Source organism: Lycium ferocissimum, chromosome 7 (assembly GCF_029784015.1).
Source record: "Lycium ferocissimum isolate CSIRO_LF1 chromosome 7, AGI_CSIRO_Lferr_CH_V1, whole genome shotgun sequence".
NCBI lineage: Eukaryota > Viridiplantae > Streptophyta > Magnoliopsida > Solanales > Solanaceae > Lycium > Lycium ferocissimum.
Genome location: NC_081348.1, coordinates 18,516,342 through 18,528,609, shown reverse-complemented (window position 1 = coordinate 18,528,609; position 12,268 = coordinate 18,516,342). Strand labels below are relative to the sequence as shown.

At 32.9% G+C, this 12,268-nt stretch overlaps 2 protein-coding genes across 3 annotated transcripts; one reads left to right on the top strand and one right to left on the bottom strand.

The window, feature by feature from the left end:
- The first annotated feature begins 2,271 nt into the window (after positions 1-2,271).
- LOC132063619 (probable ribose-5-phosphate isomerase 3, chloroplastic) lies at positions 2,272-3,486 on the top strand. The gene has a single exon (XM_059456257.1). It carries the CDS (start codon positions 2,403-2,405, stop codon positions 3,270-3,272), a length of 870 nt encoding a protein of 289 aa, XP_059312240.1. The 5' UTR covers positions 2,272-2,402; the 3' UTR covers positions 3,273-3,486.
- A 1,904-nt stretch (positions 3,487-5,390) lies between these two features.
- Positions 5,391-7,493, bottom strand: LOC132063618 (uncharacterized). 2 transcript variants are annotated; one of them, XM_059456255.1, is made up of 6 exons: positions 7,292-7,493; positions 6,745-6,910; positions 6,549-6,623; positions 6,316-6,441; positions 6,110-6,220; positions 5,391-5,679 (listed from the first exon to the last, which is right to left on the bottom strand). In XM_059456255.1, the coding sequence occupies exons 1-6, from the start codon at positions 7,409-7,411 to the stop codon at positions 5,603-5,605; spliced, it is 675 nt and encodes a 224-aa protein (XP_059312238.1). In that variant the 5' UTR covers positions 7,412-7,493; the 3' UTR covers positions 5,391-5,602. The 2 variants fall into 2 exon arrangements, with proteins under 2 accessions (XP_059312238.1, XP_059312239.1); XM_059456256.1 differs by having other exon boundaries at positions 6,745-6,909; positions 7,306-7,490.
- Positions 7,494-12,268: the final 4,775 nt, after the last annotated feature.

The following is a 12,268-nucleotide window of genomic DNA, read 5'->3' as shown; positions in this document are numbered from 1 at the left end:
TGTCTGATTTTAGCTAGAAGAAAAATTCTAAACATGCTAGAAGCATTTTCCATAAAAACCTTTGTGTACATTCACGAGTGGTAAAATTTGAATTGATGCCTTGAAGAATGCTTTTCTTATCATTAGGCAAGATGGGTGGATCTTTGACTATTAATCAATACTAAATTTAAGTGGGCGTTTGGTCAATTCGCAGAATTGCCCTTCGTTTGGGGTGGTTTTTAAATTTTGCCCCTCATATTTGAAATCTTTAAATTTTGCCTTTCGGCTAAAACCAATGTTCCAAGTTCGAACCCACGCGCAGTCAAAATTTTAAAAAAAAAAAAATTGCAAGGCAAGTTTAAATTTCGCTATGCAACGGCATACAAGGAATTACCAGTTATTATGCGGACGCAGCATACTTATGCCTTATGGGCGGACTTGGCATAAGTATGTCGGGCCCAAGATAACTTTGATAATTCATTCAAAGTTTATCCGGATCCGTGATAAAAGTTTGCCCATTAAAAGTATGCCCACCGGCATAACTTTGTGAAGGAATTACTAAAGTTATCGAGGACCCGAGATACTTATGCCTTAAGGGCAGACTTGGCATAAGTATCGGTCGGCGATAACTTTGATAATTCCTTCACAAAGTTATCCGGTCCCAGTAAAGTTTGCCCATTAAAAGTATGCCACCAAAGATAACTTTGTGAAGGAATTATCAAAGTTATACGGACCCGATACTTATGCCAAGTCTACCCATAAGAGTATGCATGGTCCCGCATAAATGTGTAATTCCTTAACAAAAGTATCTCGGTCCCAGATACACGCGACCCAAACCTTGCCTTGCGATTTTTTTTTTTAATTTATGTGGCGGGGGTTCGAACTCGAACCTCATTATTTATTAAAGCTCAAAGTTGAAATTCTGAAGGGCAAAAATTAAAGACCAGCGAATACGATGCATAATTTAAAGAGCCACAAATATGAAAAAAGCGAAAATTTAAAGACCACCCTAAAAGAAGGGCACTCCGCGCAAAAATATGAAAGTTATTCACTTTTTTTTGAAATTTTTTTTCACTTTTTTTACTTTTAGCGTTTGGCCATAATTTTTTTTGGAGTTGTATTCCGGAATACTGAAAACAAGAAAATTTTATTTTTCAAAATTTTTCAACTTTTTTCGCTTTTTTACACTACATTTTACCAAAAATTACAATTTTAAAAATTATGGCTAATTCCAATTCCAACTTCAAAAATTCCAAAAAAAGTGAAAAAGTTTTTGGTATTTATGGCCAAACGGGCCCTAAGATGCTTGAAACTACAGTAGAAAATTTCTTCTTAGTCCTCGAATTAGACGATTAGATTATTTGCGTTTCAGAGTTGAGATCATTTGAACTTCATGTGTTCATTAACATTTCATTGTTTTGATCATTTGTTTTCCTAACTTTTGAACCTGCGCTGAGAAGTGGTTCTCTCCGAGTGAAAATAAATGTTGAGCAAAAAATAGGGGACATCCGATTAAGAAAGAACAAATAGCTAATTTGAAAGTTTTTCAAGCATAAATAAATAAATTAGAATATTCCAAAGAGAAACAGATCTTTTAACTGAGTAGCTGATTGAAGAAGATTTCATTTAAGTTAAAATGATTAAGCCGCAGTTATAACATCAAGAAAATGCCAACTACTAGAAAAATTCAGCATTATGTATTGAGGTATAGTGTTTTCCTACCATTTTGAATGGAATGCTGAGCTTAATGTGATCCTTCATAGGCTTGATTGATACGATAAATTATCAACATCTTCACATCCTTGGAAACAAGAATCTAATTTGAAACTGAAAAATTGTTATTCATACAAATCTATAAACCTTTCCTTAAAATATGGATTCTCTAATGCCAATAATAATAATAATAATAATAATTTACTATAAAACTCTAAAAAACTTACACCCTCAGTCTCAAATGGTATGTTGTGATTAGTTATCTCAAATTATTTATAGTTTTAGAATTCAAGACCAAAACTAATTTTATTTTCTTTCATTTTAACCTTAATAGTAATTGTTCTTGAATAGTGCAAACACTTCAACTATGAGATGATGTTATGATTATTCAAATAGCAATGAAGGGTCAAATAGTTAAAATCTCCTCCTAATTAACATTCCATAACGAACATGTAAAAGAAAATCACACAAATAATTTGATTGGGCGGGGGTAATCAAAGTTTAGGATATCCTTTCAATTTTCTATCCTCATCATCACCAACCATTATACACCCACTCCCACACTTGTCCTTATTTGACCCAAAACAAAAAGTATCAAAACACCAACCTCCCCATTCACCAAACAAAACAAACACAAACCCAACACAAAGATCACATAGCCTCATTGAGACCAAAAAAACCAAGAAATCCACACACTCCCATCATCACCAATGGCTTCCTTATCCCTAATCTCCCCTCAGTCTCCATCCACTCTCCGCCACAACAACACCATCATTGGCACACGCCTCCCATCCACCTTCTTCCCCAACCCCACTTTCCGCATTCGCCAAACAACCCCTTCAATCAAAGCTTTCTCAACACCACTCCCATCACCATTAACCCAAGACGAACTCAAAAAATTCGCAGCTGATAAAGCAGTTGACTACGTTAAATCAGGTATGGTTCTTGGCTTAGGCACAGGTTCAACAGCAGCTTTTGTTGTATCCAAATTAGGTGAACTTCTTTCCACTGGACAACTCACTAACATTATCGGTGTACCAACTTCTAAACGTACTGAAGAACAAGCTTTATCACTTAATATCCCTTTGTCTACACTTGATAATCACCCACATATTGATTTAGCTATTGATGGTGCTGATGAAGTTGACCCAAATCTTGATCTTGTTAAAGGTCGTGGTGGGGCACTTTTAAGGGAGAAAATGGTTGAAGCTGCTTCAGATAAGTTTGTTGTCGTGGTGGATGATTCGAAAATGGTTACGGGTCTTGGTGGGTCTGGTTTGGCAATGCCTGTTGAGGTTGTGCAGTTTTGTTGGAAGTATAATTTGGTTAGGTTGCAGGAGATGTTTAAGGATGAGGGTGTCGATGCGAAGTTGAGATTGGATGGTAATGGGAAACCTTATGTGACCGATAACTCGAATTATATCGTGGATTTGTATTTTAAGACACCTATTAAGGATTCTGCTGCTGCTGGGAAGGAAATTGCGAGTTTTGAAGGAGTGGTGGAACATGGTTTGTTTTTGGATATGACTACTGCTGTTATTATTGCTGGGAAGGAAGGTGTTAGTGTGAAGAGCAAATGAAAGGTTTAATCGAACTGGTGAGGTCTGAAGAACTTTTAACTTGTGTTTTGAGGTGCAATTTTTAGACTTCATTATGGTTTTGAGGAAGTAGGGGTTGGTTGTTGTAACATTAATAAGTTTCGGCATTTTTCTGGAGATGTTTAGCAATAATTCATACTTCCATCGTGGTGTAATTTGTATATTAGAATGGAAAAGAAATGTTTTTGTTGATTTCTCTTTGTTGCTTAGCATATATGGATATTGGCAATTTGATCATTTGGAAAATTCTATTTGCTTGTAGAAGTTAATCGTTATAGAGATAAATGTACTAGGCTATATCAGCAACAATGTGATACAGGAAAGTTCCAATTTTGCTATCCTTTTTGTGTCTTTTTCTAGAGAACTCTTTGAAATAATGAATGCTTACTAGAGGACTCAGAGGCTATTTGAAAGCTTGAACTTGCATAGTTGTAGATGTAATGTCTAGTGCTTAAAATTTTCCAGTTGAAGAGTTTTAGAGGTGAAACCAAAATGTGTTACACATCATATATTCTTTATAACTACAAATGTATTTTGTTTCAATTGACCGTGAGATAGTAACCTGTTTGCATATGCTTTGGGAATGGGTGTGGGAGGTGTAATCTCAATGAAATATTTAAGTATGCTAATAGGCTCGGCAAGTATAGTCTGTAGTTGGGCTTTAGGTGATGTCAAACAGACCGCTGTTTTACAAGTTTAGCTGTAGAGCAGTTATAATCTACACCGTCCTCTTTGTGAATTAGTAGGTTGTTCGGTTTGAGGTTTATCTTTGTGGATCTTATGCTCTTTAGGTGCTCCCCTGTACAAGTTAAATGATTGCTGGAGTTTGGATTTTACCTCTTTCCTAACTATATTTAGGAGTGACATTCTGCGGAAGACCATTGTGCTCTCTGATGTTTCATGTCCTTCCCTCCTTCCAACACCAACCCTATCTTTGTTGATGCTTACTGAGGAGGAGGGAAGAAATTGTATCTGGATAATCTGATTAATCGCTTGTACAAACCAATGATATTGGACTTGGATAGAGTGAAATATTAGTTTATTTTTGATAGAGGAATGGATTTAAGATTAAACTGATTCAACTTTTGAGGGAGAAAAAGGAAGTTAGTTGTTATGCTCTCTAATGGAAACCGCCAAATAGTTGAGTGAAAAAATTTGAGGATCCAATCCTAACCTTAAGTTACGAGCAGGGTTGGTTGGACCAGTTGGTAGCCCAAGATCATTGTAAATCCTTTGAAAACCCATGTATATACTACAATCAATGTGAGATAATGTACATCTCTAATTACTTCCCCCACACGTAATCCAACACATTGGATGGAATATTTTTCTTTTTCCTTAATTTTTGCACAGGCTTTATTTTTGAGAAGTCTGAAAATAGACTTGGAGTAGAGTGAGTTGCCTCAATAGGTTAAAGAATGCCATTGAAATAATTCATGACTCGGTAGAGCTGAATAGAAAGAACTAGCAAAGAGCTGCTCGATGGAATTTTTTTTTTTTTTTTTTTTTTGATAAGTAAGAGCAGCTCGATGGATTGAGCATACAGAGAAATCTAAGTGACAAAATTAGTAGAGACAATGTGCAGTCGTGCTAGAAGTGGAGAGAAAACTTGGCTTGAGACATGCTTACAGTATAAGAACGAGTTAACTGACTTAGATTGTTAGATCATGTAAAAGAATTTGAGTATCCAACTAGAAAACTTTACTGTTCTGGATGGAGTGGTCCATGACCATTATAAACTCCTTTTGAAACCATTATACAGCCTATGTCAGACATTTTTTTATCTCTTTACCATTTTTAGCATTATGTATTATGTTGAGGATCACAACGCTTACAAATTTTGCCAATATCCCCATGGTGAGCAGTTGACAAGTATACCTTATTATGATGGGGAAAGGGGTCCTTTCTTTTATTTCAGAGGGAAGTGCTCTATAGTGCTCTATGTGTATGCAAGTGTGTTTCTGTAAGTAGTTAGGAAAATGATCCACTTCTGCTGATGCCCAAATGTATTAGAGTGATGGTAATGGGAAGAACATGTATTATCCATCATGCCTAACTCATACAAAGCATGTCATCTACATAAGATATGTAGTTGCTAAATGAAGAAAAGTCAAATACTATAACTGAAATAATATTCAAAGTACACTCTGTACAGAAATGACACACCATCACATGTTTATTGTATATAGTACATATGAATCTGGCAAATGAATGAAGTACAATGCGCTAGTATAGATGAAGCATTAAGCAGTAATCCTGATAAATACTGTAATATCTCTCATGGTGATGAAGTAAAAAGCCAGCCCCTCTTCCTAGTTGAGTAAAGCCATAGCTGCAGAGGCCAGAAGGATAGCCATCCAGTGGGAATTCTTGGGCATAAATGTTGTAGCTGCCAGTACGGAAGAATTAGACTGGTGAGATGATCTTATACTCTTGTTAGAATAAGTAGTAATGTGACTTTATTTTGCTTGACTTGACCTTTAATATAACATAGCCAAGAACTATTTTTCTTTCAATGAAACCTATAAAAGGGTAATATGTAGTTACCTCATGGGTCAATTATTATGAATTATTATTATGGAAGAATTAACCTAAATAGTCGTCTATCCAACTGTTTTAACAAAAAAAAAGCATGTGGATGTAAAATATATGCATAACCCATGTATAATATGTGTATAATCGGTGTACAGTGTCCTTTCTTTACTTGTTTTATGTCTCTGTTAACACATAATTTCTCTCAATATCGCATTAAAGTCTTATAAAACAAAAGTTTTTATCCTGTAAATTGATTCCAAATTTTTGATGATGGTAACTCTTACCTCCATTATTGTCATCACCTCCATTATTGGTATTAAAAATTGAAGATGGAGAAGATGCAGTGGAATTTGAAAGCCGAATTCCCTGCTTTTGGCAATCAGATCCAATGGCACCTGAAAGTCAAATAATGGATTATCATTTAGCTAGTGTGATGTTATTTATATGAAACTAAAACATTTACCCTGGCGGAAGTGTTATTTCTACTTACAATCATTGAAGCAAGGGAAAGCAGGGATGCCGAGTAGATTGGAATAACCATATTCGCATTCACATGTTTGTCCATGTGTTATATTCTTTTTGCATGTCCCCTCTCCACAGTAAATCCAATAGCAAGCTTAAACAAGAAAAGTTCATGGGGTTTAATAAGAAAATAGATAGAATATGAATGAAAATTCTAAAAGAAATAAATGGAAGCTTATAGTATTTTTTTTTTGTAATTACGATCAAAGAAAGACGTGTTGTGTGGAATTGGTGGAGCTGGTGGAGGTGCTGGCAAGCAAGAATAGTCAACAGAACCTGCAATAAAACATAATCCATGATTATTATAATCTCCAACTCTTAATTATATTCAAAAAATATAATTAGGCAGATTTATCAATAAAAATAAAAAGAAACTAGATGAGGGAAAATTACTGACACTTGGGAACAATGCAAGGAAGAAACTGAAGATCATCCTCATCATCATCATTATCATGGTGAGTCCGTTTCCAACCTCGTTCACAGTTACAAATGAAGTTGAATGGCTTTCCTGGTGCTTGTTCACAACTTCCTTTCCCACAGTCCACATCATTGCATATATTGTCTATATATATATACATTATAACAGCCAATTCGAAAGTTAAAAATTAGAAAGAGGGCTCATAATTATAAATATTAAGAAAAGTTTTCTTTAATATTAACTAGTGAACTTGTTTAGACGTAGGGGGATTCAAGATTTGAACTTTATGAGGATTGAGTTCGAAATTCTACCACAATCAATTTGAATTACTTATTCACTGGATCTGAGTCAAAGTTATGAGGTTCGGATGAACTCATAACTTCTATGCTAGGTTTGAAAAGTTTAATACTAGTACAAGCTTAAGTATAAATTTAGAACTGCTCTAAAATTCTGAAATGCATTTAAACTGCTGCATATATAATACTCGACATAAAAGAAAATGAATAGATAATTAAGGAAGCTGAAAGAAAAGAGATGTACCAAAGTAGGGAGCAAGAACTGGAGGAATACTATCCTCTGTTGCTGCTAACATTGGTAGCATAACCAAAAGAAGCGGTAGATAAGCTCTAAATTTGGAGAAATCCATCTTCCCTAAGCCAAAAGTAATATTTTTGTGTGTTTGGTGGGAAAGGAGAATGTGAACTAGAGAACATGTACTTTGTGTCCAATGAGGGTAAATTTATAGAGGAAGTTGTGTTAAATTTTTCTTAATAGAAGCTTCTACCTGTATCAAAATTTCAAAGATTACTATGTGGCAGGTCTTCTTAGGGTTTCCCAAGTCTAATAAACTTTATAATAGTAGTTGTTTGAAATTTCTGTTCCTTGGCGGTTTGGTTGATCAATGGGGTCTCATTCAATAAACTATAGGCATTTTTCTTTTTGGGGCAAAGTTTTCTCTTTTGGGCTGTAGAACTTAACATGTAACCTAGAACTAGGAGTGTCAAAAAAATATGAAAAATCGACCGAATCTAACCGTACCGAACCGATTTATAGTGTTTTTTCAATAAAACCGTGGATTTTTATTTAAGCTTATAACCGTCCCGAACAATTAGGGTGATCTTTTTAATTTATGCAAAAAATCGAAAAATTCCCGAACCGAACCGAATAGCCTTACATGTATGAAATATATTTTATATATTACAAATATGTTAGATTGAATATATAAAATATATTTTATGAGTTTTGTTTCAAATACAAAAAATAATTTTGGCCAATAAATTTTGGACCTTTAGTTGATTGGATTTAGTTTGTAAAGGATACCTCATATACATAGTCATACGGTCATAGATTTAGATGATTTAAGTAGGCATTTTTGGTCATAATTAGCACTAACAGAAGTTTTATTGCTTGATGTATATGTATAAAGTTTAAGTTGTGGTTTCCGTGGCCTATAATCTAACGTTTGTTTTGGCTCAATTCAACATTGTTGTCTTTGGCAAGTTATTTTTCTCCCTGGTCAATCAGTGATGATTCATGTTGTTATTGTCTTGCTACATGATATAACACATTTCAGTTTAATTACTTTGTGTAGTTTTTTTAAAAGCTTTACATTAAATATTTCATAAGAAACAAATAAAAGCTTTATTTGATGGTATACTACAAATAGGTTTGTGGAGATATGTGTCGTTACATTTTAATGATGGTGTATTCTTAGGTGACACTTTAAAACTAAAATAACCGAAATTAACTGAGCAGTACCGATACCAAAGAAAAACCGAGATGATGGGACGGTCTCGAAAAGTCTAATTTTGGTTATACAAAATAAAACAACCAAATAATTGGGATGGTATAATTTTTTTTAAAATAACCGACCGAACCGTCCCATTGACACCCCTACCTAGAACCTAATAGTAGTATTATAGAAATTGTTAGGGCCTGTTTGGAAAGCCACCCAGGTAATTGGAATTAGGTATAATTACACAGTTTGGTATGTTTGTTTGATCAAATAATTACACAGTTAGATGAGAATTTGGTGTAATTGAGAGGGTGTGATTACACTCTCCAATTCTCAAAGGGGTGCTGAGAATTGGGTGTAATTACACCCTGTAATTTCAAGATTACTTTTTAGTTTCTTTCTTTTTTGTTTTATTTTAATTTCTTTTTATTTTTAATTTATTTTTTATTTCTATTATTTTAAATTGTTTTTGACTTTTACTTTTTAATTATTTTTATTTTTTAAAATATATTTTTCTTTTTATATTATCTATCTTTCATTTCCTTTCTTCTCAATCCTAATCTTTACTTCTTGTGGTTTCATGTAATTACTCGTATTATTTTTTTATTTTTTATTTTATTAATTTAGCATATCAGTGCTATTATTCTAATTTTTGAAACTACACCTCTTAATATTAGAAAGAATGAGTCATTATCAAACTTCGTATATAATAACTGACGTTATTAAAGTAGAATTTCGTTATCAATGAGGTTATAGAATTACTTTTCCTTTCTTTTGAATGATGTTTACTTAAGTCTTGTTGGAACTTACTTATGTAATGTTGGAATTTGAGATAAGAGTATTATGTTAAACTTTTTCTTTTGGATCTTGAATTTAGCTTATATTTTCGATTTTAATTTATTTGCTTTAGTACTATTGACTTGTTATTTCACATTGCATGTTGTTTATTTTTCACTCACAATTGATAGTTTTTTTTGTCAAACATTTGAATAATGTTATGGCATTATATTTATAAAAAAATAAAAAATAAAAAAAAGAAAAATTGTCAAACATCCCATCCATGATGTTCTCACAAAAAGTCTTCTTTTAAGTTTTATAATTAATTAAAATTAAAATATTGTTAGTTTGAAAATTATATATCAATTATTTTTTACAATATTAGTTACATATGATTATTAATTAATATATTTTCAAGAAACAATTTGTTATTAAATAACTAATTTAATATCATTTATAAAGGCAATATTTTTTAATTTTAATTTTTTGATAATTAAATTTTATTTTTAAATTAAAAAAACTGTGTAATTACACTTGTGCAATCAAACAGCACGCTTGTAATTACATTATGACAAACAAACAAAGTTGTTGTAATTAATTGTGTAATTACTACCCTAGTAATTATACCAATTCCAATTACCAGGTGGCTTTCCAAACAGACCCTTAATGGTAATTGTGGGCAAAGTCAGCATTGGGCAACATAGAAGTAAGAACCTAAGTGGTCGTTTGGTTCAAGGTATAAGGTGGGTTATATTAGCGCTAATTTTTTTATACGCGTTTGGTATAAGGTATAAAATAATTCGGAATAAATTTATCCAAACAGTATAAAAAATTACCGAATGGTATTGTGGGCATTTTTAAGGATTATTTTATACCATCTTTTAGATGGTATAAAATAATCACTGGGATAAACGGATTATAATCCGGGACTATTTCGACTAGCAACCAAACGACCCCTAAGAGTATTCTCCAGCATCTTTCAATGGAAACTCTTTCAAAGGAGAAGCGAATTTAATTTGATAGGTTTAACTTTAAAAGTTTCTAGTACTGGATTCACTATACTTTAAAAATTAGTTTAGAATCTCATATATATTGAAATTTTTTTTTTGCTTTTTACATATATATTTGTGTTTTGTATCAAAAATATCAGGCTCGACTGAAATAAGAGCACTAAAGCTACATCAGCTATTGATTTAAAGATGGTTATATTTTCCACCATCATCGCTCTGATCATACTACTGTTGCTTTCTTCTTTCTTTTTTTCTTTCGGCATTTGATGTTTCAAAATTCATTGAACCGACTAATTTGAGTTTGTGTCAATACCTATTGTGTTGCTTTCAACTGCTAGCCAAGTACAAGATTTAAATAGAAGGTTATCCATAGTCTACCTAGCCAAGTACCAAGATTTGGGGTTTCATTTTTCTTACCTCAAATAGTTAGGTTCTTAATAGTCCCCAAAAACGGTTGAATCACAACCGAAATATCCGTGTAAGTTAATTTAGTCGGTTTAGTTGTACTACATTTTATTTTTTTATTTTAGTAGAAAATGGGTTGTCAAATCCGATGGGGATCATTTTGCAAAAGCAACTATATTTAAAAAGAAAATTTAAGGACTTCTCCTGATTTTGTTAAATGGAATACTTTCCATCAGTACTTCATCTTAATTTTTTTTTTTTTTAAGTACTTGATCTTAAATACTTCATTTAAAATGTATTTTCACCTTTGGATTTACTTTCATATTAAATTAGGAAAAAGTTTGATTCTTATTGACGAGGTAGCGTTATAAACTGATATTATTTCTCGTCAGAGGACTCCAAGTAGAAACTCTAAATTTCCAAAACCATAACAAATAATATGGTGTACTCCATTTTTTCCCCTTAAATACAAAGAAGAAAATTACAATTTTTTCACGTTAGAATACTCTAAATTATTATTTTTTTCACGTTAGAATACTTTAAAAGACAAAAGTATCCTCATGATTATTCGTTAAGGAAAAGTATTCTTATTAGTTGCTTTGTAAAGTAAAACATACTTTAACTATTAAAATTAATAGTATATGTAGAAAGAACTTCCGTGAGGATGTAAAACTTAGAATTATACAACTAACAAAAATAATGGACACAGGTGATGTGGATGACGGAAGTCAAAATAAAACAAGAGTAAACTAGAAGAATGGACACGACAATATATTGTGTCTTCAATCAACCAACATAATAACAAAACAAAAAGAGATTAAGTAACTAATAAACATACACATCAAAGGTGTAGGTAGATTTTTTCAAAGATTGAAGACTTAGTTCTGATCTTCATTAAAATTAGGGGTAGATACCTTGATGCAACGCTGACGCGACGCGAGGGTAAAGCAGTTGAAATTATAATTAGAAGATCTTCTAGAGTTTAATGTGGCTAATTATGGTTAATTCACAACCATAATTAGGTTGTACATTTTTCTTTTTATGTAAGATATTGGACTACTGGAAAAAACAAGGATTTAAGTTATACATACTGACACAGTAAACTCGAATTTTTTACACCATTAATGGATTTTAACCTATGATAGTCAGTGACGGAGCCAGGATTCATAAGGGGTGTCAAAAATGAACCCGTGATCTTAGATACTTTTTGCAACCCCTTAACCGCTACGCTAAGCCTTCAACTTGTGTTAAGGGGTGTCAACACTAGTATACATACCTACAAAACCAAAATTTCACCTATATATACAATGTAATTTTCCGACGAAGGGGTGTCGCTTGACACCCCTCAAGCCAAGGTGGCTCCGCCCCTGATGATAGTGTAACACCTCGTACGTTCGGGCTAAGGTATGACCCTTATGACGGGAACATAATGGAACCAAGATGAGGAGTATATGAAGTGTTTCAACAACCAATCAAGTCATAAGAAGAGTCCTTGGGCAAAGTAAATTCGGAAGCTACCCGTTTTCAAGTAAGTTTGCACAGGGTCTCACTTCAAGCGAGTATTAGGGAAAATCTA

Coding starts and splice junctions, on each gene's coding strand:
- LOC132063619 (XM_059456257.1), top strand. CDS start 2,403: ATGGCTTCCTTATCCCTAATCTCCCCTCAGTCTCCATCCACTCTCCGC.
- LOC132063618 (XM_059456255.1), bottom strand. CDS start 7,411: ATGGATTTCTCCAAATTTAGAGCTTATCTACCGCTTCTTTTGGTTATG. Junction 6,624..6,744: donor TCCTTGCATTGTTCCCAAGT/GTCAGTAATTTT, acceptor GTTTTATTGCAG/GTTCTGTTGACTATTCTTGC. Junction 6,442..6,548: donor CAACACGTCTTTCTTTGATC/GTAATTACAAAA, acceptor TTCTTGTTTAAG/CTTGCTATTGGATTTACTGT.